The 27,411-nt window shown below is 45.5% G+C and overlaps 1 protein-coding gene across 1 annotated transcript in view; it reads right to left on the bottom strand.

Annotated features, from left to right (window-relative positions):
- FOXO3 (forkhead box O3) overlaps positions 1-27,334 on the bottom strand; it is a 93,366-nt gene extending 66,032 nt beyond the window's left edge. Inside the window, exon 1 of the mRNA XM_005154783.4 lies at positions 26,380-27,334. Coding sequence (XP_005154840.3) covers positions 26,380-26,955 — 576 coding nt within the window. The 5' untranslated portion in view covers positions 26,956-27,334. The remainder of the gene's footprint in view (positions 1-26,379) is intronic.
- Between the last annotated feature and the right edge of the window lie 77 nt (positions 27,335-27,411).

The raw sequence follows: 27,411 nt of genomic DNA, 5'->3' as shown, positions 1-27,411 counted from the left end.
GAGAAGCCATTTCATATTATGCACTAAGTATTAATATATCTTCATTCTGGAATGGAAAAGCAGCTCCTAACTAAAACGGTGATCCAACGATAACAACAACCCGCTAATATTTACTGTAGGAAAATTATGCACAAAATATGTGGTCCATTGCTTGTTTGTTCTGAATACACCTGATTGCCTCCAACACAGCAAGCTTCTTGAGATACTGCAAAGGAAACATTCAGGTTTTTGAGTTACCTGCCTGGACTCTGCAACGAAGGGAGCTTTTTGGCCACTTGGTTCCGGTTGACCGAGGTACCTCCTGCCTGAGGGAGGACAACTATAAATCACACCCTGCGAGACCGTGTCAACATCCTCCATCTTCAAATGGCCTGGTCAGATCACCCCAGACCTGGCAACGCTTACAGGATCACGTAGGCAGTTGCCTCGCAACCTTTAGGATTTAAATTTTGCTGGCCTGACATGCAAGGAAGTCAGAAAACCTCTCGAAACACACAGCCTCTGAGCGAAACCACTTGCACAATGTGGAAGAGGCTGGGAGGAGAGAGGAACGTCTTCTCATTTTGCTCATCTTGCAGAATACTGCATTATTTTAATTGCTTCACATATTAGAGATAATAATGAAGGATCTGAGCTGACTCTGTGTGGAAGCACAGCACTAATCTGAAAGAAACTCTCAGGCTGAAAAGAACAAACACAACTCAATAAAGTTGACTGGAGGCAGCAAAGGTGAGAATACTGGACAGCTGTGTCCCAGCACAGCAAAGAAATATTTATTCCTAAAGAAAGAGGTTTGCTTTTCCCAGTTGTTGTGGAAAAATGAGGGAGAAAGTTCCTAAGACAGGTTGTCTTTGATCCTCTTAATACACTAGATTAAGAACAATTTCATTCCTTTTTGCCAGGTCTTGGGAACATCTATATCTTGGCTTGCTTTAAAATACTTCAAAAACAATTCAGTCCCATCTCTTGCTATTTATTCTTTTAGATGACAGTGATAGGTACAAGAGGCTAGTTCTTGCAGCCAAAAGGATATTTAACACAGATACGCTATCTGACTGAAGTATCGCATTCATTTACAACCTTCTCTTTAGGGCTCTTCAGTCCTAACTCTAACATCTCCCCTTAGGAGGAGGGGAATTCTGAGGAAGGCAAGAAGTCCTCATCACCAGGTCTCCTGAAAGGCTGCAGAAATCCTGGTGGACACAGCACTCACATCCTAAGCATCTACCACAACTACAGCATACCAGCACTGACGTGTTTTACACACCAGGGCCAAGCTGCCCCAGCAGCTAAAGGTGGGGGACACTCATCCACAAGAAGGAAAGAGATAGAAGACGCTAATTATCATTTTGCCATCATAAACCTTCTGGCTTTGATTTGTCCAATTTTCATGTTAATTCATGCTGTTTTAAACAGAGAACTCAAGTTCACCGAAGCTGTAAGGGCAGAGCGAAATATTTCCTTGGTTTCAACTGGTAACATGTAGAGCCAACATCTTGAGAAGCAGCCTGGCCTTACAAGAACCTGTATGAGGAGTGTGCCAGCCCAAGATTCCTCTGTCCTCATGCCCCAAAAGCTGGACATCATCTCCCCTTTACAATTTACCATCCCCTGCAGTGACTTCTAGGCTCTCAGCCTCAGCAAAAGCTCCCTTAACCTTGCTAAAGCTATGGCCACCAAAACACCCAACTGTGAGAGCTAGCCAGGAGGCAGCCAGCAATGGAAGGAACAGGTAATTGGGGTGGGTATTTCACACACCATTGCAATGGAGCAGTGCATATATAAGTGAGCATACACTGGCCCTTTGCATACCCCTATCTGTGCTTGCAATAGTGTACCGGGAAGCACAGAGCCTTTTCTTTTGGTTGCCCCAAGCAGAAGTGGGACAAGCCCAGCAGAGGGGATGGAAAGCTGTCAGCATCCCAGCTAAAGCTGCTCTGCCCAGCCTGTCAACATCCTCCCCCTTGGCCCCCAGCAGCAGGAATACCCCCAGGTATAACAGCTGCTCCAAAACAGCAAAGTCTCTTATCTGGCACAATATCGCCTCCGCAGAGGAGCCTGCAAGAGGCATGCAATAAAAAACAGGGTGGTAACTGTAAATCACCAGGATCTTTTTGGCTGTGCAGAGCCCTTTCAGAGCCATAAGGCAAGGCAAGCCTGATGCCCCAAGGGACCTGGAACCACCTTTGGACTGATAACCACACAAGAACACACACACAAATGGGCATAGAGCTAGAAGAGCCAGGGGGGGAAGGGGAATCACATTTAAGGATTAAAACCAGTAACAACAAAAACTTTCTTTTCTCCCCACAAAGCCATTAGAAGACTTCAAGTCCCTTCAGTCACTGCATTTTCACACAGGCTTTGTTCAGGTAAACAAATTGCTTTTAAAGAACTTTGTTAGCCCTCCAAAGCCATTTGTTAAAGACAGGGTAACTGCACAATGCAGAGGTGACAGTTTTACCAAGAACCTTTTTTTCTTAAAAGCTCCTTCATTTGCTGCTAAAAACCAATCTGCACTTTGGACCAAGACCACCATTTAAAACACTCCTTCCTCTTTTGGGAATAAAAGGACACAAGCTCCAAACTGTGCCCCTTTCAGAACCAGATTTCAAAAATACTACATACCAAAATTGAGCAGCTAACACTCAAATGGGCTTATATTCATCACCAAGATAACAGAGGCTGCCTTTTCTAACCAAACCAAGTCCAATTCAGCCTGCATGGCACCAGCCCAGCCCCTTTGCCTCCTGACAGATGGATAAACTTTAGTCCTCGGATGCAGCATTAACCCCTCCTGAAACCCATGGAAAGCACAGGGGCTCATGCGTTTTAATTCCCTCTCCCAATACACTTATTGAAAAGAAAGCGGTGAAAAACCCACTGTGTCCCTCTGCAGCACAGCCTCGCTGAGCTGTACCAACTTCAGGCACATGGCAGCGTTTAAGACAAGCTGGGAAGGAGTAAGATTAAACAAAGGCAGGCGCTGGACGGCGCGGCGCGATACTGTACTGACCTGTACTCGCGCCCCAGCAGCTGAGCAGGGCTCAAACCGCCCGGGCAGTGCGGGGCGGGGGAAGCAGCCAATGCAAACCTGCAGGTGAGCAGCCCTGCAGTGCAGCCCCAGACTTCCTGAGATACTCATGAATGATCGCTTTCACGCAACTAACAGGTGCTACACCTGCAGCATACCCTGGCTTCACGCAGCAGACCATACAGCTCCAGCCGTTCGGAAGACCTCAGACACTGGGGGAAATGCTTGGGTTAGGTTTGCTTTAGTCAGAAACCACACACAGAGTGCAGCAATGGGACCAGAGACAGAGAAGGGCCTTTCATTTTCCCAGCATTGGATCAAAATCCCACCCAAGTCAGCTTCTGCTTGCTGCCTGACTGTTGTCGAAAAGCCTCTGTAAAACGAGTTGGCAGTTTTAATCCACTTTCACGTGGATTGTGCTTAGATCCCAAGGTAGTAAAAGCTTTAGCAATCAAGCGGACAGGCACACACCCTCCACATAAAGCTCAGTACAACCAGTACTAATCAGCAGCAGCCATTCAGGAGAGAAGACAAGGCCAGAGAGGAGGCTGGAAATCCAGTTACCCACTCCATTCCTAGAAATGATTCAGCTAGACTGGACTTACAGAAAACAGGCAGAAGCACAACAAGTAGCTTGTCTTTGCTCCCTACATTTTATGAATAAGTATTTCAGCTTCTGAACCCTTGATCTTTTTTTCCCATAAAATGCTATTGCAAAAGCTAAATCATATTTTCCACACACATGGAAAAGTATTTGCTACCCATTCGGTTCCTTAAACAAACACATGCGCTTACTCACCAGCTTTCTCCCTCACCCCCTTAGCATTTTTTTCTTTAAAAAATGCTTAAGTTTCTTCTTTTTGGGTCTTTAATTTCAGTATTACAGTGTTCTTTTTTGCCTGTGCCATCACTAGTTTTCAGAGGGCAGCAGACGACTTCAGGACAATGCAGTTAAAATGAATACTAAGATATCTGCTTTCTGTTTACAACCTCATGAGAGTATGGCATTTCCTGTGAGATTTCCATTCTTGCAGAGCAGTTGACAAGTGAATGAGAAATCAGTAAATGCCTCATCTGCATTATAATAAAATAATTTTTTGAGAAGTCTTAAACTCCTCAAAGCACAGCAAATAGGAGGGGCAAACGGGGTGTTTTGGAAACTGTACACGTGTGGTAACTATGTATTACTTCCAAAAACATGCTTCCAGCTGTTGTGTATAAATACGGGCTGGGAAACGCAGCCCTAGCTGAAGTGGCAGCACCCGCCAAGGCTGCGGGCTGGTGGGGTGCTGCTCAGCTGACATGGTGTACATGCCGTGCTGTCACTGAGCACACTGGTCCCTCCCGTCCTGGGTGTCACCGGCATTGCATCACTGCCAGTGAAACAACGCAGCTGCCTCAACACTTTTTTTGTTAAGCGACAGTGAATTTCAATGCAATAAAACTCGGAGCCTGTGCCCAGCTCTACTGCCCATGCAGGCAATGCTTCACTCCAGTACCCTGCTCTTTTAGACCCTTCTTTTCCCCTGCCATGCCTTCATTTGGGAAAAATAACCCTCTTGCCACCTGAAAGATGCCATGATTAAGCTTAAAGATTGGCAGCCATGTTATTGCCCGTCTTTATCCCTTTAGGCCTCTGGAATTACTGCTTTCACTGACCATTATCAGCATGCTCCCAGGAGCCCTGCTGTGTTAAATGGCCTCTCCAATGGCCCCTGAGATCCACCTCAAACCCTGACCATTGCTAAAGGCTCCAGCAGCCACTGGCAAATGCTGGCAGAAAGACACACAAAACTTTTCTGGGTGCTAACACAGAAGCAGCAATAGGTGTGACAAGCACCATGTCTGCCTTCATTACTGTTCAGCAGGCAAACAGCCATGGCCAGGTTACTCATGGGGCTTTCCAATAGTATCTTGGTGTTATGATCACAATGCAGAATAATTCATTCTTCCAGCTTCACCCACTACTCACCTGTGGCAAACATGCCAAGAGCCACTTTTTATAATGGCAGAGCTATCCATGGCCACTGCTTGTCATTTTAGGAAGACACCAGAGTCCATCAAAACATCTTACTGTATGTTTCAACCACAATTCTACAGAAAGCACTGCACTTCCATGGAGAGGGTAAAAAAAAGAAAAAAATCATAAAAATCCCCTTTTTCCTCTGTTTTGACAGCACAGGGAAAACTCACTTAGAGTGAGCTTTCAAGAGCGTTTCTCGCATGATGGACACACAGGAACCACTGCCGATCTCTCAGAGCACCCTCTTTTCATTTTGACAATTAAATGCATTAGCGTAAGGTTCAGCATCACTGCAGCTGCAAACACTCTAGCTGAAACCTGCAAGCTACATACTTGTTCAACCAGATTCATGTTATTATCTTCTCCCTTTCCTTTCATTGCGGCAAGAGTAACAATTTAATTAGATGGGGGAAGAAAAAAAAACGCACCCGTATTATTTATAACTATAGCGCAAGATATTATTTTTAGCCTAAGAACTCTAAAGAAAGAAACAGTGCCCAGACTGATTTTCATGTACGACTTCCTGAATTTGTGATTCAGAGCCAAATCTCAGGGACAAGTTTAATTTAGGTTTTGATCCTTCTGACCTCAGCATATTAGCTAGAGCTCTGGTTTTAGTCCCTGCAGCTTTGCTGCTTTTGGAGCTCTACGGATCTAAAACTCAACAGGTCCATCACAGCTGCAAAATCAGTGATGCTTCAGAAAAGGCAGCCTTTGGAGAAATAAAGCTGTCAGCCTCCTGCAGTTCTTGGGTAAACTTGGGAGGCGGGGGAGCATCTACCCGGGCACAATTCCACGCTGATAGGCTCGGGACGTATCCCGTTACGGGAACTGTATGTTCACAAACAAGCGCCAGAATCACAGGCTGTTCTGTGCCGCGTGGCAGAGATAACACGAACAGGCTTCACAATACAAATCCACCCTCCTCAGCAACTTTTTCCCCACCCCTTTTTTTTTAACCTAAACTTCAACCTAAACTATATTTGACTTCACTGTCAAGTGTTTTGCTGTTAAGTATTTCAGCACAGCTGCTATTCTCAGGTTCTCTTAAAATACACACAGTAGGTACTGTACTACTGCACATATAAACATCTACCTTCCTACCACAGCTATTTATGATTAAAATAACTTCTCTCATTTCTGATTTTATTTCCTCTCTCCAAGACCAGTTCTACAGTGCGGTGCACAGGAGCTGTTTTCAAGACTGCACTCAGAACCAACCTCTAGCATGAAATAAAGAAATAAAACATTAGCGTAGTCAGAAGCTTATAATTTAATGTCCAATTTCTCTTGCAGGTGACCTATAAACAAGACTTGCTCTCCAATGCCTCAGTTTAGTGAAAAGAAAGGACTGAAGGTCAGCAATGAGCTAGGGGAGTGGCAGTGGAGGGGAGTTCCCTGTCATCTGCTGCCCCCTCAGATACCACCCATGCCAGCTCAAGTCTCTGCTGGACTTACTACAAATCCTACTGGGGCTTGCACAGAACAAGACCTCTGTAAAGCTCTGACCCAACTGCGGCTATCGTGGTCAAAAATCATGCAGTTGCACAACAGCTACACTCAGTAGTACTGGATCTTATTCTGTCTAACAACAAACTCCTCGGGTGAGGGAGGACAAACATGCTTTTTGGCTGAGCTAGAAGAAGATAAATGGCAGCATGGAATTTAACAGGCTCTTCCACTTTCTTGTGACACTTTTCATGGTTCAGGGGTTCTCCACTGATGTGATGCATGACAAGGAGCCAGTGGCTCCTCTGCACTGAAACCCACAGCAATACTTCCTAAATTAACTGTCCAGCTTGGCAAAGGGTCTTCTTCCTTCAAGCAAACACATCTTGTTTCCACCCACCCTTACACCAGGTAAGTGTGGAGTTAGAAGTATTAACACTGCAGTTACAGAACTGAGAGGTCTGTACACAAGGACGGACACCTCCACCTCCCCAGCCACTCCAATTTTTTAGCTAAGCTCCAAAGCAGCAGCTCTCTGCTGCACCCACCCAGCAAGTGGTCAGGATGTTCAGAGAGATGTTCCCAGCACCTTGTCCTTATCCAAAACCTCACATAAGAGGTTCTTGCTGTCAGTGCACATATTCTTTAGTAACTGAATATGCTCAAGCCCAAAACTTCTTTTCCTCCCAAAGTTTTTGCCCAATCCATAATTTGAGCATGACATTAACTCTGATGCTTCTCACAGGCTAAGGAAAACCCCTTCTAACTCTCAGAAACATTACTCTGGACATAGTTGAGCCTTGCCCATGACCGTCCTGCCTACTCAGACAGCTATTAACAAATAATTAACCCACACTGAGGCAAAGGCTCCTTTAGGCCTTATGGGATGGGGCCCCAGGTTTTGAGTGTGGACCTTCTTCGTACTAAACCCTGTATGCCTTAAGGATCTGCATGGTACTCTGTATAAACAGCAACATAAACAGCAGGTATTAATGGGCTTCGTATCTTTTGCTGGTAATGGAGAATTACAAACTATTTTGCAGTGACAAGTTTGGGGTGAGTGATGCTGAACCCGGACTCCATAAGCCTGCAGCACACATCCAAGTGCAGCAAGAGGAAGTTTGCACCAAAGGACACTGAATACAAATTATTCAGCTCCTTCAGCTGAGCCACAACCCATGCCAGCAAGTCCAGCTGTGCACACAGGGCATTCCAGCAGCACGGCACTCCGGTCTGACTCCTGTGCGGAGTTGCTTCTACTCACTTATCAGCTTAAAGTCAGCTGCATGACTGAAGTCACATCATATGACCAGTGGCCCCATTTAGTTTCAGGGGAATGCAGAGTACGGGAAGTGGCTGGCACTGGTTTGTGAAATATTGGTCTTTCTCAGATGCCAAGAAAAGATGGCCATTGCCACTAATTCACAACTGCGGAAAAGTGTTATTTACCTGGCACCTTCCTCAAACACAACCTAACCAAGGGCCCCGTCCCGCTTGAGTGGAGATGGTGCAAACTCACAATACCAAGCGGGATGTTCCCCTCCAACAGCCACAGGTCAGCTACCTTAATCCTGGGGTGAGGCCCAACCAAGCAGTTGGATACCTCCATAAATATGAATACTCTGAACCTTTTGCTTCCTAGCACAGTTTGTAGTTTTCCTAAACAGCTGATGTTTCACAAGAGCCTTAGTCTTCCTTCTCCTTGCTTTCAAGTTCCCCTTTGCTTATAATTAAGGAATTTACATGAGGACTTCACAGAAATTTTCACTTCTAGGAAGGAGAAGTGAAGTTTGTGATCAGATGCTCCAGACAGCCCTATACATTGGTATATCGGGGCAGGGGTTTAAAGAAAAAATACCATGTTGTTACTTGTCTGTGCTGCCTCTTCTTGCTAGAGATGTGAGGCTGGTGTTCCTCCAAGCCTGGCACTCTCAGGTCTCTGAGGCAGAACAGGGTACTCTTCTGACACCTGCCCATTTAAAACAACTGCTGAGGCTGTAGTCAGAGGAAACCCCCCTCCTTTGCCTGCCCTGCCCTCCGATCAGACTGACAGGGAAGGCTGTTGGAAGATTTTTTTTCCTGACTTCTGGCATGGGATCCTCCAGACATCTCATTTAACAGACACTCCACACCTGCAATGCAGTCAGTGTTCCCTCATCTTTGCACACAGCACATCAGTGTTGTGGCTTCTGTCTTTTAACTATGGGGCTTGGGTTTCCCATAAGGTGATATGAAAGTGTTTTGTCTGACATGGTGCGTAGGCCAGATCTCTGAGACTCGTTGGTATGGGTGATTGGTGCAGACCCACCAAATTTAAAGTCCACTAAAAACTTTTTTTGCAGGAGAACGGTGCACATATATTGCAGAAATAAACTTACCAATGTGTCAGAAGCCAAAGTCACAGGGGTTTCTTAATTTATTTTTTTTCCCCTACTTACTTGTTACACTTTTTTACTGCAAGAAGTGGTGACTTACAGCTTGGACACTTGCATCGAATGAAACACTGCTTGATAGCCTTCTCTCAACCCATGGCATGTTAACTCGAAGTTTTACCTCTCCCACCTCCTTTCCTCACACACTGCTAGAAAATGTGGAAAACAAACAAAACTCACAAAGTACACATGTAAATGCCTCAGTGCAATACAGTCAGGACAGATTTTCTGATTCACCTTCAATCTCTTCACTTTTTTGTTTTCCTCAGATGGTGGTATGTGCAGGTTCTTGTAACTACATAGGCTGCCAAGTTCTAACTGGTGTAGGCTTCAATACATGATGTGCAGCATGGAAAACAAAAGTTACTAGAACTCCTCCAGCCTCTACTTATGCATAGAAAAACCTCAGCTGGCAGTCAGCACACTGCAGTACTGACCCTGTTTTCAAATCCTACAAAGCAGCCCCAGCATGTATGCTGCAGACACTTACCTGAACGTTAAATATGTATATACAACTCTTTTTGAAGCGCAGAAAGCGAGCAATGTAAAAAGAAAACCAGTTTTACTGTGACACAGAGCTGCTCCCTCCACACTATGCAGCTACAGCTTCAGCCAACAGAGTCGGCTACATGACAGAAATACTCCATCAAGCGAGTGCTAGGGCTCTGCAAAACTGTAAATGATTACAGAATAATGCCCTGCGATCAAAGAACAAAATGTGTGCTGCAGATTAATCACTTTCCAAGATGGGTAAGGGAAGATAGGCTTGAGAGATAAATCTGGCTGGGGTGTTTATGCAAGCGTATCATGCTCCTTAGTACTGAATGTCCCAGAACTTAAAGAGGAAGTAAACAATGGGCTGGGGGGGTGTGCGGGGGGTGTGCGAGGGGTGTGCATGTGCGTGTGCCCGCACTCACAACCCGAAATAAGACAGCTCATGAAAAATGCCTAGCTGTCAGTTATGAAACACAAGCATCAGAAGTCACCCAGTTGCCAGCTATGTTGCTACAGCCCAGGAAAATCTACAAGGACCCATTTAGATACAGCTGACACTTCTCTCTGGCATTTCAAACTTCCCTATCGAACTCCACGAGGAAGCCCGCAGACTCCTGAGCTCCCTCCCCCATGCCACCTCAGCAGGCACAGCAGATATAGTGCATTACAAGTAAAGGGCTGCAAGCACTTCTGGTTGGGATTTACTTCTGGAGGCACACTCCAGCAACCTACATTTTCAGTGTCCCTCTAGCATATAATCACACTGCTTTTGGCTCCTTAAGCAATGCCAGCTTTCATGCATTCCTCGGTTTTTTGTGTCAACATATTTACATTTGTAACTCCTAACTGGCTTAATGCTACACAGGCATTTTGAAGAAAACCCTACCAACACTTGAACTAAATGCAACACTTTGACAGTCAATTACAAACACAGTAAACAATGGCCAGACCGAATTAGGGGGGGCTGCATTTCCACAGAGGACTCCCAGTAACTTCGGCAACCACATGAGGCTTGAGCTGCTCAGGCCTGCAAGCACACCATGTTGTGTTGGCACCAAGCTGAAAAGCCGAAGAGGGAGGCAGCCCTAAGCCTGACCAGATCTCAGAAAGAAACCATGCAGCTCAACACTTGCACTGGTGAAGCGAGGTCCTGGCATCCTCCTGTGAAGAGGCACATTCACAATCTGTGAAAGCTGCTGAGCACATTGTGACATGACTGCTCCATGCCACTATACAGCAGCACTGTGGGAGAGGCCGCAACCTGGATTTAGACTGGAGGCTGCACATAAGAAATGAGGGGTTCACTGGGAAGCCCCTCTGCAAAAGCTCACAGAAGCCTACATCACATCAGCAAGTTACAAAAGGGACCAGTTCCCTTACGGTGATTCAATACATCACAAGAAAGTTACAAAATCTCCAGGCAGAGAGTTTAAGTTGTCATCACCAGCTTTGGAGAAGGTCAGAGCTCCACACTGCATTCCTCACCTCAGGATGACAATTCTATACCAAACATGTATTTCCACACAGGAGCTGGTAAACATTTCCCCAAAACAAAAGCGAGATACGGTGCCAGGGTATCTGCTGCAACAATGCTGCATATAGGGAAAATACTTCACAGAAACAAACTAGGTAAGGTCCCTCCTCCCTGCAAATATCTGGCTCTGTGTTAAACCCAATTAGCAATAATCTACTAATAACAAGACTGTGATGTAGCTGCGAGATTCCCCTAAAGCAAAATCCTGCCAATGCTTGTAATCGATTCAGCAACATGCACCAGCTCAACGGCAGAGGCATCTCCAATTCCTGGAAACATTACATCCAGTCTAATTCCCCCCCCCATGGCCATCATAACCATCAGAAAATCCCCATACATTGCGACCCAGAGAGCTGTGACTCAACAGCTGTGATCACTAGCCTGAGAAGCCGAAGTGCAGTACCTGACAGGCATCAACCACTCCCAGTGAACCCCTCAGCCAACCAAGCTGCTGAAATGGCTTGGGGAGCAATGGTGGAGAATAAACCACAGATCCATCTTGCAGGAGAGGAAGCAGGACATGCAAGATTTGCCTTTGCACTGTCTGTTGCAGTGCATCTTTGCGTGCATTTTATTGCCATGGGAAGACGACAGGGCCACCCTGTTACTTGATTAAAGGTCTGAACTTTATAACTAAGGAACAAGGGACTCATCAACTGCACACGCTGTGCAAAAGCTCTTTAAAAAGTCAGTCTAAGGTTATTCACACCATTAAATTACTTTATCTAGCACCAAGTCCATTGGAAGCTGCCTACTATGACAGACACTAAGTCACATGCAGCAAAAGCAGCAAAGGTTTCCATCCTCCTACACTCCAAGGCACCACCTTGCAACTTTAAGCAATAATTCAGTATGAGCTTTTCAGTCTAATTCTGATAACAAAAACCCGGTGATCAGCTTCTCAACTAGATGTGAAGGCATTTACCAGAATCATTAAAGACCAGGAATTAAGTTAGCAGCAGAGGTGTAAGATGCAATAAAAACATGGAGCTATGTAAGGAAAAGTCTCTTTTTATTTTCAAGTCTAAACGCACCAAGTCAGAAGGCACCTACTCGAGGTTGCAGAACATAACTATGGAATGTATGCTTTCATGTCTTATATATTATCGGTGAGGAACTTGTATGTCTCCTCTCTTCTCACCAATAAGGAAGGAAAAAGGAACAGCCCCTTCTTTGGAAATAAGAGCAATAAATTTAAGTATTTCAGGGACAGCTCAGCAGTACACCCCTGTGAACTGTATAATCTCAGACACTGTTTGCTGTCCAGTTCAGACCACACAAAAATAGAGACTGAAGTCTCCCTAAGGCTGGATCCTCCATCTCTTACACAAAGGAGCAACCCCTCTGTACACAGTATCAGCAGATAGAACAGAACTACCCAAATGACTAAGGATTTGTACATTGACAGCACCAGGACTTCTTACCTAAGGGTGGATTAGTAAAAATAATAAACAGTGTTCAAAATTATAGGTGGTAGTGTGAGCCCCACCTACACCTTATATTGTCCAATACTTCCTACTATAAAACCCTGCTCCCCATCACTAATAGCTTTGCAAACCTGAACTGAAACTGGGATTAGAAACAAGATTAGTGGCCTGACAAGACAGGGGAAATAAGGAATCCTGGAGCAGGGAAGAAATGTGGAATGGGGGGATGGACACCAAAAAAAACAACCCCCCCCAAAAAAAAACCCAATAAAAAAACAAAACAGACAAGCTGGAAAAGCAGAGGAAATATGAAAACTAGGAAAGGTGGGCAGAGGGGTGGGAGATCCAAGGAAAAAGGGATGCAGATGGAGCAGGACTGGGAATTGCCGGGAAGGAGACTGGGGTGGGAGACCACAGAGGAGCAAGGAGCTTGAGGGGTGGGGGGAGAAGAGGATGTAGGGCTGGAAGAGTGCTTACTGGGGAAAACCACAGATACTGGGAAGGTGAGCGACAGAGGAGCACATCAGGAAGGGTGTATTTCTTTACTCAAGAGCTGAGTGCAACACATATGGCACAGGGCCCACACAGGGGTCACGGGGATGAGCTGAAACTCTGAATACCCCTTGAAGCATCCAGCCTGACAAGGTGACTGTGGGTGGTTAGAGTTGAGTGAGCTCCTTACTAACTACAGCATCACAGCCAGCATTAGAAGTCATTTCAAGTGTTAGAGGCAACTTTGTTTCTGACATTTTGTACTTCCAGAGCACTTGGCTTTTATATTGAAACACTTCTTTTCAGTGTAAACTTTTGTGTAAATGAAGTACACTCTTATTTAGTACTTCTGCTCAACACTTCACTGAACAGCGAGAACTATCCACAGAGACACTGCAGCAATCTGCTGGATTAACGGTCAGGCCATGCCAAATACAACTTCCCTATTCCCAGTCTGCTTCTGGAAAACGGTATTGCTAAAACCCACCCACTGTACCCTGGTGCTTCTGGGGAGAAAGCTGCTGGCCCCCACATGCTTCCACCTGGAAGAACTGGTGTTCAACACCTGATACAGTTTCCTGCAGAAAATAAGGAAACCGTCACCTCTCAGCCCGTTCAAAGCTTTTTGTTGTTTTGGTTTTTTTAAAAAAAGCATTTTTTTAATTAAAAAAAATCCACAAAAATGTCAAACCAGAAACCAGGCACGCTAGACTGGATAAATTTAGTAAGATGTCATGATTCAACTACAATCGAAGGAAATCCATACTTATTCTCAAACAACTGCTATCACACGGTTTGAGCAAACTGTTTTTCCTTCAGGCTGAGGGGACACCAAATCCACCATTTCTCAATTTACTACTTTTATCCTTTTTTCCCCCCTTCAATTAGAGAACATTCCACATGCTTAGTACAAGCCTCAATAAAAAAACGACATGCGAGAAGCTTTTGCCAAGGTTAAGTCCCGACACAGCTGTTGGAAAAACCCAAAGTGAACATTTTATCCTGGCCAAATCAGTGTTCTTCTCACTATTTATACTCTTGGATCCAGCAGCTGCAAGAGAAGCTACAGGTCATGTTCTCCTAAACAGACAAAGTATCTGAGGATCCTCTCAAGTTTTGGAGGCTTGTTTGTGCTTTTCCCTCTCAATACTTCACAGTGCTGCTGCACTGACACCAGTCTGCTGCAGGTTTAAGTAGGGTACTAAACTCTGCCCAGAACAGATTTTTCAGCTAAGATTTTCCATCTTTAAAAAAAAAAAAAGGCCTATTTTTCCTGCTTCAATTTTTTCAGCACCATAGGATCAACACTGGCTGCTCGGTTGATAATACCCCTCTTTATTTGAAGTTATTTTTCTCCTTTCACCACCCACATTCATCTGGGACTTACTCAGTATTATTCTGCCTGACACCGATCCAAAACAGCAAACAATTTCTGTAACAGCACAGTAAGCAGGAGAGGACCCTAACGGAGCCGCTTCGTTGTCTAAGAATCCCCTTATGTACCATTCAGTTATGTATCGAAAATAAAGTTGAAAAACTTGTAAGGAGGCTAGACATGATTCTGCCTTTAACAGAACAACTTCTCTGGTATCAGGACCAGCATTTTACAAGCAGGGAAACGTTTATGCTGTACTTTGGCCCTCTGTCATCAGAGAGAGGTGGAGATTTATGCCTTTTCTTCTTCTAAGTTAGACTCCTTCAGTGCCCTATTTTATACTCTTCCTGACAGGTCCCTATTTTGTATTAAAAACCCCTGCTGTCATTGTGTTGCATGGCAAAAGACCTTTCCAGACTAAAAAGAAAACTCCTGCCACCGAGTCAAGCAGCAAAAGGTAACTCTGCAGTTAAAATTGTGAGGATAAAATACTTTGCCCAGCAACATACTCATTTCCAGCAGGATTTGATAAAATTATAATTCACTGTCCAGAAAGAAACTAAAACATTAAACATATTATACTGAGAAAGTCAAAATAGGTCATTCAATCAGTGTTATTCCCTCTTCATTTCACACATAATACAAAGCAGTTAAGTAGTTTCTCTTGCAATTAGCATCATCTTTGTCTCTTCAGCATCTAAAATACACTGGAGATCCAGAGCAGCTCTGACTGTGCAGCAGCCCAGGCCCTGCTTGCCACCATCACTGACTTCTCGGTACATGCACAGAGGTGAAATCCTATCTCCAATGATTTCAACCATGATCATTTTCTGGCTCACCGCCTCAAATGACAGACCTTTTCCCACTGATTGAAGAGGAGTACAGGTGCGCTCAGGAAGAACCCCAGCATCTCCAACTGCTAATGCACATCCCACTCCAACCATGAAGACTCTTTACCTGTCAAAGCCTTGAAGAAGGTGGGCTAGAAACAGCCTCCCTGGAGTACGGCAAGGTTTTAGAGATCTTTCCTGGATGTGAGAAGTCTGACATATGCTTCAAATGCATTTTAATTTAGAAAAATGTTGGAAAGATTTTATTTATGTTTCTAATTAGGTAAACAGTATGCTGCTTCCACCTGCTCCAAGCTACCCCAGTAGGCCCAGTAGACATCAGATGTCTATGAACACACATGAGGTTGATTTACTCTCTACTGCTAGTTCACAGAATCCTTCCCCCTCCCAGCCCCGTATGCCACTGCCTTATGGCCTACACGCTTTCCCTATCAATTTTAAAATACCTTCTTAAGCACACGGTTCTGTTCCCCAAAGCTTTATAAAAAACAGCTCCTAACAAAAGATTTCTCTCCTGCCCCAAGCGTGCAAACCATTAGTATATTTTAACCAGAAGCATTTTCACCATGCACGAGCCAGGCTTTAAAAGCAATGGGACAAGAAACAAATCTTAACATGCTATGGGAAGTGAAAATCCCACTGTCAACATTATGATGAAAATAATAATGTTGGGTTGAGGCTTTTAGCTGCTGCACAAACTAGGCTAGAAACCTCTGGCCCAATCCATGCACAACTCTGATCTGGCCTCCACTTGCAAAACAAAGATTTTAGATGTGGCCCACTTATCTGGGCTACATATATATGGCTCAGGCTATACAAAAGCAGAAGCTGCTCGAACAAGATTCACAAAATGCATCTGAGATTTTATAGCTCCTCAGTGGCAGCATCATTCTTGGTGTCAAAGTTGTTCTCCTACAAAGGCATGGCAGGACTAGCAGCCTCCATTGTAGATCTTGATGAATACTTAAAGAAGCACCATTCACTCTGAAACCTGACATCTCAAACAAATGGTTTTGAGTTCCCCCATACAGTGAAACTTTCAAACACAACAGATTGTGTTGCACAAAAACAGGGACAGCAGCTTTACATGTCTCAGCTTACAAGCATCTAGGGACATGACTTGAACTGGTGTCACCTTCTCCTATGAAATCCTGTAAAAAAAAAAAAAAACATATTCTCTGAAAATTAGTTAAGGTCCAGAGCAGTTTTGCAGAACAAACAGTAGGTTATAGGTTTCAGGAAACCACATCACTGCTCTTAGCATAAAACCAATCAGCAAAAAAGGTGATAATGTGGGAGCCTGCAAGAGTATCACAAAAAGACATTCTTTGTTGAGTGCCATTCTCACTTATCAGACGCCAAATTTTATGTACCAAGCATATCTAGAACTTTATATATAAAACTGATAAATCCTCCATGAAGTACTAGCAAATATATTTACACAAGATAGAGGTTCCCAGCCTAACTCTACAAATACCTGCAAAGTCAGAATCTTTTGATCTGGATTAAGTCTCGCATTTAAAGGTATGTTTACACTGCAAATTTCATCTGAAAAAGTAGGTCTAACTTTGGTTATATCGTGTCTTCGGAGACCTGAAATAGCTGCTTGAAGAGCTAGCACGAGGAGACACAAAAACAAACCAAAAACAACAAATCCAGCAGGTTTTAAGAGCACTGACGCCTAACTGGAGTATATATCAAGATAATTCAGTCCATGTTCTAGATAAAACAAATACAGCCCTGGAATATGGCCCATTGTCCCAGAATGATTTCTTTAGGATAATATATCTATTCTTCTGTATCCTATTTGGGAAAAAGTGTAGAAACCGACATAATACAGCATGAAAAAAACACTAGGTTATAAGGGCAAATGATCTACAATGTCAGAAGTGCTGGCTGTCTAGACTAGGAGAGTAGTTTGTATTAGAATATTATTAGGCAATTAATACATTTTTAAACAAAGCTTTGTTTACTTAAGTGCAACACTGTTACTAACACTCCCTGGTCAGGGACAGTCCTCACAGGGAGTTCAGGCTGAGCTGCAATCAGGATTTCAAGCATTGCCGACTTGAGTCTTAGTTACACTAATGCAAATGCATGCTGCTGCAGCACCACAGGTGAGCCCCACTGCTGCTTTAACATAACACGGCCTTTAGCAAGGACGAGAGTCAAATCCTGCTCTCTTCATCTACCCATGGAAGTTGCACCATCATAATCAGGCTGCATTCACACAAACCAGTTTTCATTCCCACTCCGAATGGAGCAGTTGCAGCAGCCAGGAGGCACAGTGAAGCCCAAGTGTACGTGAGCCGATGTGTTTGGGTGCTCCTCTATCTGTCCGCCCCCAGCAGGCCGCTGTCTGTCCTCATCAGCCCTCCAACTTATCTGCTGCCTCCCAGTCCTGTGGGGTCAGGATAAGCACACGTTACCTTCCTGTTCAAGTGCTGGCAAGCAGCCTGACCTGCCCTTTTCTGCTCACGTGACATGGGAGACAACCGGCCTACTAAAAACTTTTTCCTAGGACTGAACACTTTTTCCTAGGATCCCACCCACTGGCAGCAATCCCGGGTGTGCCCATGGCAGCTGCTGGTCCCTATGGAGAGCAGAGTCTCAGAAAGGGAGGGGCAGGGAGGTGGCCTGGCCTGAAGGCACTGAAAGGCTGCCTCAGGGGCAGCCTCCAGGCAGACCGCAGCGCAAAGTGCGAAGGCAGCCGCAGAGCTAGGTGTCCAAGGCGGAAAGGGCACTTTTGCCAGCACTCCTGCCCTCATTCCTGAGCTCTCAATAGGATTTAGGCATGGAGACGTCAGCACAGACCCACCCTTCATCTCAGCATGGGCAGTGTGTGAAGGGATGCAGAAGTGGCGTGATCCAGTGACTCACCCCACGGAAACGCACCCAACCAGTGCCAGCAGCACTCAGGTGTGCAGCAGCCAGAGGCTGTGCAGGCAGAGCCCCAGCACCAGCAGCCTCCTGCTCCCAGCACTGGCAGCAGCACTCTGCAGGAGACCTGGAAGCACAAGCTGCAGAGGCCCTGACGACAAGCTAGCGGTGCTGCACGCCCTCCTCCTCCTCCTCCTCGCTTCAAGTGGGCCCTCCAGCCATGATCCATAGCCTGCCTCTGCCCTCCTGCTCCAGTGACACCTCCTGCACATGTCTCCTTACACGTGGAGAGTGACAACTTCACTAGAAGGGGAAAAATAATAAAGAAAACCAAATGAACACCTTGCCAAATAAACACAGGCAGCTGAGAAGCCAGCATTTCATAATTCAGCATTTAAGTACATAGCATATTGTGATGGAGCAAGCAATCCATTCAATTCATTAGCACAAGTCTGTTACAAGAACTAATTTTCACAAGGCATTTCTTTGCCAGTACAAATCCCCAGAAAGGCATTTCTCTTTCAGTGAAATCTTACAAAGGTGTTTTATTATCAGCAGAAGTATTTAAATAGCCTTCATTTTTAACAGGTACCACATACAGATAAAGAAAATTGCCCAACAAGCAAAGTCCAAGTACCACACACACACAAGTTATTAACAAGACACCCATGCTGTTAACTCCTGACCCGACTCAAATTCCCTGCAACTCAGCATTAAGCACGTATCAGTCCTTGAGCAAATGTGCAAAGGAGGTGGCCCATAGAAAGGACTCTGGCTTTATAGGGCAAGACTGGCCCCCCTCAGACATCATAGCGAGGTACAGCATGAGGAGGAACAACTCTGACGAAAAGCAAGTGTCACAGCAATGCTCTTCTCCAGCCTCACAGAATGGCAGCTCTCTTGCTATTTCACCACTGGCATGAGGCAGAGCACTAACACAATCATCACTTGTTCCCAACACCTTACACTCCCCTGAAATTGCTATCAGTCCTGTAGTCTGATCAACTCCACAGGTATCCCCAATCAAAAATCAGCTTTGATCTGCAACATGCCCTGCAGTTACGAGCCAGCCCTCCATTTCCCACAGAGGCACTCCATGCACCATGCAACTGGTGTTATGACAAGAAGAATGGAGAAGGTAAAGTAAAACATAATGTCCCTCGAGTCTCCCAAGCCAGGAATGAGGAATGGCAGTATGAAGAAGTGAGGAATGGATTTTTTTTTTTATACTGGTATTTAAGGATTGAACAATCACTCCCTGCTTGTTAACTCCCTTATCTGACGGGCTATAACCCACTGCTGTTAGAGACCATACTCCAATCCAGCGTTGGCCTGCTCTCAACAGCTATGGGATCCTCAAGATCCATCATCTTCAGCCACACAGAGCTGAGGATGTCTTCACTGCAAGGCACCACAGTAAGCCCCAGCAACTCCTATGTACCCCCTCCAGCCTTGCACACTTGAGCTTCTCTTACTCCTCTATCCTAAACAGGAGCTGGAACCACATCATCACAGGCCTCCAATCTCCCTGCAGTTACTGGCAAGCTGAGAAGCATGGCTCTTTCTCCAGCTGCCTCAATCAGAGGAGCAAAAAAAGCTTGGAAATATGCTGGTTTGTTTGGGAAAGCTAAGCCAGCCGATGTCAAGAAAATATCATATACAAAGGGGTAAGGAGTTGGTGCCTGTCAGTGTTGCAATCATATCCCACACACACAACTGAACATCAGGAAAGTGGCACAGTCGTGCAGACAAGCACAGGATACCCCATCCTGACTTTGTCTGAAGCAAGTTGGAACAAAACATCTCACTCTGAAGGAAAATCCCCTTCTGTAGACAAGCCTCTTTTTAATAATAAGTGCTAAATGGACTATTCAAGCAGGTAATTAATGTTAATTAACATATGTCAGGCCATAAATTGGCTAAATGCACCTCATTTTCCAAGCTGTGTGTGTGGCAATGCTCAGGAAATTGTAACAGAAAAGAACAGTCTAAGTTTGTAGAAGCACTAAAAAAGAGCAGAGAAAAGGTTAAGCATAATCTTCACATAACCCGTGGAGTGCTGAGCCAGCACTACCAAAAAGTGAATGACTGTGCACATTACTTGAACACTTTATTTTGCTCCTGAACCACTGTGCTACACACACATTGTCAGCCCCAAGAAAAGCCACATCAAAAAAACCCTGCAGATCCCCGAGCACTGTGTTATTAGGCAGGTCTTTACGGGGGTGCTCACTACTTGCTGCAGGACCTCCTGCCCCAGGACCCAGCAAGGCTGTGGTCCCTTTCCAGTGCTGAGTAGGGAACTGACACCATTTTTGATGGCAAGGGGAATAAAACAGTGGCAGAAGGATGCTCAGAGCTTGCCATCCTCCAAAGAGAGAGTGCCTCAAAAAGCAGAGGGCCTCATGCCTTTTAAAGAAACTAACGCTGCCATTTTATAACCCTGCCCTTTGGGCACATATTCTGTGATAGAGATAGCAATAAGGCTTTTTTAAAGTGGGAGAGAAACAAGAACATGCAAAGATTTTAGTTTAAGTAACAACCTGCATTAGGAAACACTTTCAGTTTCTCCCTTGGCAAGCAGCCACTACACTAAGACCCACTGTAACTGCATTGCAAATAAGAAACAATCCTCACAAAAGATTTTCCATACTTCCACGTAAAACAGCTGGCTGCCAAAATCTCACAGGGCACCTTTAGGAGGCTGCCACCTAGGGAAATGCTTTGGCTGGTTATCCTCAGTTTTTCCTTATTTCCACGGCAATCCCTTCAGCCTCCCTTATAACCCAGCACCCTTACTGTAATTTTCTGGGGTTATTTTGCACTTTTTCTCCCCATACACACCATGCAAGATGGTTGAAAATGGCACAGCAGCTGCAGGGAGGCCTGGAGGAGCTGCACCAGACCCAGTGCTGCCTGCCTTCTGTAAGGGATGCCACGGACTCTGGGTTTCTACTTTGTCCACATCAGCACAAAGAGCTTTCACAAAACCACCGGGCTAACCCTAATCACTTGCCTTTCTAAATGCACCAGCACGTGCCCAGCCTCCCCTAATCTCCCAGGATTACAGCAAAGTGGTGTAGCACCACCAAAATGACCCAAATACAAAATGGCCTTGCATGTTTAGACACTGCTCACTTTACAAAGACAAAACCTTGCAAAGGGAGGATGTCCTGGAGCAGGGGCGACACAACACCTATCTTCCCCAGCCTGATAGTCTCAGTGTTTGTTCAAGCCAGTACAATACAGCAGATACGAAAGCCACTAAGGTGATTTCATTTTTATTAGCAATAACCATGTACTTTCAAACACACAGGTTAAGTGTAGGAGCCAAACCTCTGACTCTCAAGCTTTCTATTTTAAATATGCTTAAATAGTGACACTAATAACCAATTTCGGACAATGTTAAAGTTGTGTGACTGTTTTAGGTAACCTTCTGTTTCTAAAGAACTGAAGAACACTGATTCCACTGTTTATCACACCTGTCTACCTGACAGCAATACTATCCAGCATCATTCACTGGGGGTTCCCATTCACATAAAAAGTTAGGTTTATCAGTGCCTGTGACTGCTTGCAGCTGATGACATTCACCAAGGCAATGTGTTTATATCTACATTTAACAAATCCTTCAGTGGAGGTGCTCCTCACTGTCACACTTGGAATCAAAGTCTGTGATTCTGGGAGATATACTCCATGTCTCTTTTTCTCCTCTATGAGCTGTCACCTGCATGCATGAGCTGGTGAAAAGCAAGATCTTTGATGTACATTACAGATATAAAATAATAATGTGTGATAATATCTACATATGGTTTCTACCAGAAAGTTTAAGAAGTCATTTGTTACTTTGATACTGAAGTATGTTCCTCTTTGATGCAAGAAGCTCGTTATTAATCTAGCAGTTTCAACTTTGGGGCTGGAATCACACATCTCTCTTAAGCTGCTCAGCACAAAATTCATTTAGAAATGTTACTGTTTTGTTAAAGCACAACATAGTAAGACTTTGATCAGGTAAGATGCTTAAGCAGTAAGGTTAAGCACACAAGTAATCCAAGTGAAGCCCCAAGGATCCATTCACATCCTTAAACCCGTGCTTGCTTGTGTAGATCAAAACTTAAAATAATCAGGCTACAGCTTGTAACTCAGACCCTTCTGTACAGATGGAAAAAGGCAGCTCAAAATTAGAAAAAAGAAAAAACCAAAGTAGAATAGAAGGCTGGAAAAATATTCATGCTAGCAGTCAACTGGAAAACAGCCTGAAAAAAAAAAAGACAATGGAGAAAAAAAATGAAACTGATGCAAACTCCAGTTTTCCGCTGCCACTCTTGATAAAGACGTTCTGTGCCACTTCAAGGAAAGAGAAATAAGAACAGAGTGGTGTTGCTTCCTTCCCACATCCTTCACAAAAAGATGATGAAAAAAGTCCGACACATCTTGCATATCAGCATCTGGCTAACAGATTTAGACATCTGTCTACATCGCTGGCAAATTTCTCAAGTCTCAACAACTGGAGAAGAGACTCATGTGTTTGCTGCGCTGAAGGGACTGCAGCCCATCGGTACATACTGGTTAATAAAACATGGTGAGAAATGATGAAATGTCCATGTACAAAGTTTACAAAAATCTCCTCTTCTGAGCGAATATCCCAGCAGCTTGTATTTATCTTTCGTAAGGAAGATGAATGCAACACGTGTAAAACAATCAGGCTTCTGATATGAAAAAAATGAATCAAAGCAAACCAGCTTCATTTAAATTTGGGAACTGCTGGTATCTGTGTATGAAGGACCAGATTCATACTGCTCAACAAAGAGTAAAATAGTCCCCCTAGTGTACTCTTCATGTAGAAAAGACTGTTTCACAAGCCAGTGCTGCAAGAAATTACAAAATAACATTATAGGAAGAGATGTGGAAGTACTTAAGCTATAGTGAAACCAGGCACCTCTACAACATACATGGACATAAGGGTGCTTCAGTTTTCTATTTCAAGATTAGTCAATGGAGGTAGTGTATCCAAAATATCCTGGGGGGGGAGGGGGGAAGTAGGGGAGCCCACCTGCTTTTTAAGTCAGCACACTAGTTTTGTGACTGCAGGACACTGACAGCTTAAGGGATACTGGAGTTTGGAAAGAGAGGTAGATCTGGTCACTGAGAAGCTCTGTGGAACTGCCTGCAACAGCCACCTGGCACTGCATTTCATCAGCTCACCCTCATACTTTTGCTCCCCTCCAGTGACGATAAATATGAATATCAACCCCCGTAAGTATTCAAGACTAGATATTGAAGCATGCATCTAAACCCTTCCCGGTGATTTGGAAGTACACAGCACTGTATCAAACCTGGCTGCCCATGGTACATGACAGTGCCCACAGTGTGCCAGCTCTACGGCAATGCACCGCACACTACTGCCCTAGTTAGCTGTCAGGCAGTATTAGGTTAGCTGATGTCCCACCGGGACCAGGGGGAGGGGGGAACAAAGGAGATTGTTGGGGGGTGTATTGGGCAAACCTCATCTAAATTAGCGGAAACGTAATATATGCTTTCTTAACCACATCTGAAACAGTCACTTCTGCTTTAATGCCCTAGGAAAAAAGAGAAAGAAAAAGAAATAGTTGTAACTTCATAGCTCTTAAAAATAATTGTTTTGGGGAGTATAATCCCAGCTATGTTTATGGATTATGGTGTTCAGCACATCTCACTAGAAACAGCACATCTCGCTAGAAACAGATTAATATTTCATATATAATAACACCTAAGATAATAAAACCAAGTTCTTTTCTTCCCTTTGTTTAAAGTGACAATTTTCCCACTCAGTGCCAGAGCAGAACATTGTTAAAATGGGCCTGCTGCCTTCAAAGATGAACTTCACTGTGTAAAAATATTCTAAATTAGGATAAAAGCCTCCTGGTACAGAACTATCTTCTGTTCATTTAAAATCTCAGTGTAACTAGCAATCTGAAAAAGTCTGATGTGAAACGCTGACATGAGTTCCTGAAGAGTTATATTCATTACCTGTGAGGGAAACAAAGATGATAATAACATCTAATGCGTTTCGGCATCAGGAGACTAAGATGGAGTCTCTATTTAAGTGTTGTTTCTTGCACAAACTAATTTACGTTCCAGCTAAGAAACTGAAATAGTCCTGTTCTGAAACAGTCCTCTTCTGAATGCACTGGCATACATTAAAAGAAACTCTAGCCCTGCTAAGGAATTAAATTTTGCTGTTTTGGATGCCTGGAAAATTATTAGCTCCTGACCTCTCCTTAGCCCCTTTCAGCATGCCCCTACTACCCGTGAACAACTTCACCCACCGTTAATACAGTCAAAACGCCTTATCCAAACTTCCAGAGACACCTCACAGTCATTAAGGAGGTTGAGGTTTCTGCTACCAGCATGCACGCATCTCCTGATAAAAGTCATCTTAAAGGTTTGTGAGAAACTTCTGAACTAAATTATATCAGAGGAATCTCAAGGGGTCCAAGTTTTTAACATTCTAATTAGCTCAAAGGACCTGTTAATGCTGCTCAGCAATGGAATCAATATCAAATTAACCGTGTAAATTGTCAGAAAAATTGTGACTGTATTAAGCATACTAATCAACGTAAGCACTTCAGGTTATGGCCCAGATCCTGTGTCTGCTGAAACAAATGGAAGTTCTGCCACCAAATTCAGACAAAACAGTGTCAGCCCCGTTGTTTGACAAGTCTTCACTTCAATCAGGTATCCAGAATTGACTGAAAACTCGAAGTATCAGGCAAAAAGGCTGCATTTGACATAGCAGATGACATCTACAGCCACTGCTTCTGTGTGAAACCAAACAATTTATGAAAGGCAGGGGCTGTCATCAGAAGATGTAGCCCTTTATCACACTCCATGTCGCACTTGTGAAATCAGACCAAAATTCAACACCTAATACAGACACAAAAGCTATAAAAGGGATCTGTGGTTTTAAAAGCCTTGTTTTGAATTAGTTGTGCCACTGATAAACTTTGCCATTTTCCCCAGCCTGAGACAAGTCTGTTAGTTAAATGCTTTCTCTACAGTGCTCCATTTGGAAAGGAAAAAATCACACAGCTGTACTTCAGTTCCTAGCAGCAAGTCCTACTCAGGCACCAAAATATGAGACAGGGCTGCTAATATCAAAACTGCCAGAAATATTTCATTTCACCCATACAGTACTTCTGACTCACTTGTATACGCTAAGTTATCCCCTGATCCAAAGCTAGAGAGATTGAAAGAAGAAATGTAATTTCTCTGTAACACAATAAAACTTCCCAGCAAATTCGCCTTCAGCCATCCGTTCAAAAACTCTGTCGCAGATGCTGCCAGTATCAGCCCTCGGCAGCTACTGAACCGTACCAGGATTTCCCTCTGCAAACAGCATCGACATCAAGTAGCACCTGTATTTCTGTGTAGCAGCGAGTACGTGACATTTCTGCGTCCAACAGACACTAATAGATGGATGTGGAAAATTAGGAGAAAAATAAATCAGCTCTGAAAGTCACCTCAAATATGTTTTAGGTGCAGCACGGGCTCCTGGTAGGCCTTCCTAGACTCTGAGAGTAAAACCTAGGCTGCCTGCAACGTGCTTTTGCACATGCTGAGTAAACAATCCTCAAAAACAGGTGTGTTTCTGTTTTCTTACTTATTAAAACAGTAGTAATCTTAGCTGCTAAACTTCCCAGCGCTGGACAGAAAATGCTCAGCTACAAGGGATTTATCAGCAGACGGTGCCCTCATGCACTGGCACCGCAAGAATCACAAACCAAGCATTCTCGTGGCTGAGCAGCCAACAACTCCACGCTTTGATTAACTTTAGGCAGCAATGTCAAGACCCGAATTTCTCTCTGCTGCCTTTGAGGAACGTGTGTGCAAACCACTGGGGCTTTTCTAGACGAAAATAATAATCGTTTTGTATTTGAGCTCTGAGACTCAGACTGACCCTGCACAAAAGCAACTCTGCTTATTCCCAGCACGAGTTACACCGAAGGCGCGTCTTTAAAAAAAATAAAAAATAAAAAAAACCCACCAAAACAAAACAACCACCACCACACACACCATAACAAATATTTTTCTTTCCTTTTTTCCTCTTTTTCTTCCCCTGCTTATGTGCTTGCGCACGAGAGAAGCCTGCTCCGCTCCAGCGTTTTCCATGCTCCCAGAGCAGGAGCCCTCACCGCATGCACGCAGCAACAGGAAAGAGACAAAACTTTTCTTACCCCCTCCCTTCATTAATAAATAAATAAACAAGCACAGGGAATAGGGCGACAACCAGCACGACCCGCCGCAGCACCCGGCCGGCTGCACCGGAGGAAGCCGCGGCATCCACCGCTGCAGCCCGCCCGTCGGGGCAGCAAGGTGGGTCTCGCCGTGAACCCTGGATCCCCCCTCACCTTCCAGCCGGCCGAGCTGTTGCTGTCACCCTTGTCCTTGAAGTAGGGCACGCAGCGGACCATCCAGTCGTAGATCTGGGAGAGGGTGAGGCGCTTCTCCGGGGAGCTCTCGATAGCGCGGGTGATGAGGTCGGCGTAGGAGAGGTTGCCCCACGCGTTGCGCCGAGACGAGCACTTCCTCGGGGCCGCCGCCGGGCCCCCGGTCAGCCCCGCACCTCCTGCTGCCGCTCCAGCCGGTGAGAGGCTTGGCCCCTCCGGGCCGGCTCCGGGTAGCGGGGCCAGCAGCCGCGCCGCCTCCTCCGGGACGCTGGTGGCCGCCGCCGCTTCTCTGCCCGCGGGAGCCGCGCTGCCGACGGCCATGGCCGAGCCGCCCCCCTCCTCCTCGTCGTCCTCCTCCTCGGGGATCATAGAGGCGGCGTCGGCGGGCGGCTCGCCGGCGGGCTTGGCTGGGCTGGCCTGCAGCTCGGGCCTCTGCAGGGGCCAGGTGCAGGAGCGGGGCCGGCTCTGCGGCTCAAACTCGGGGTCCAGCTCCACTTCCAGGGGCGAGAGCGGGGCGGGGGGCGACGCCTCTGCCATCTTGGCCTCCCTCGCGGGTGGCTGCAGCGGCGGCGGCGGGGGAGCGCTGCGACGGGGCGGGCGAGCGGCCGCCGACCCCGCTCCTCCTCCGCCGCCTCCTCGGTGCCGACGGGAGCCTAGCAGGAGGGGGGCCGCCGGGCGGGCATGCCGCTCACTGCTACGGGCTGGCAGGCGCTCCGCCGCACCCGGAGCCCGCTGCCCGCGGGCGCTGCGCACGCCGGGGAGAGGGGTGGGGGAAGGAAGAGGGAGGGAAGGGGAAAAAAAAATCCGAAATCCGATTAGGAGCCGGAGCGGCAGCGCAGGGCGGGCAGCGCGGGGCCGGGCGGTGCCGGAGGTGCCCTCCGCACTAGCGGAGCGGTGGCCGCTCCCGCGGAGCCCGTGTGCGTTTGTTTATGTTTCACTCCATGCGGATGCAGAAGTAGCTCCAGCGGGAACCGCACTGTTTTCAGTCAGGAG

This window comes from Melopsittacus undulatus, chromosome 3, assembly GCF_012275295.1.
Source record: "Melopsittacus undulatus isolate bMelUnd1 chromosome 3, bMelUnd1.mat.Z, whole genome shotgun sequence".
Classification (NCBI taxonomy): Eukaryota; Metazoa; Chordata; class Aves; order Psittaciformes; family Psittaculidae; genus Melopsittacus; species Melopsittacus undulatus.
The sequence above is the reverse complement of the archived record's forward strand: the minus strand, read 5'-3'. Positions and strand labels throughout refer to the sequence as shown.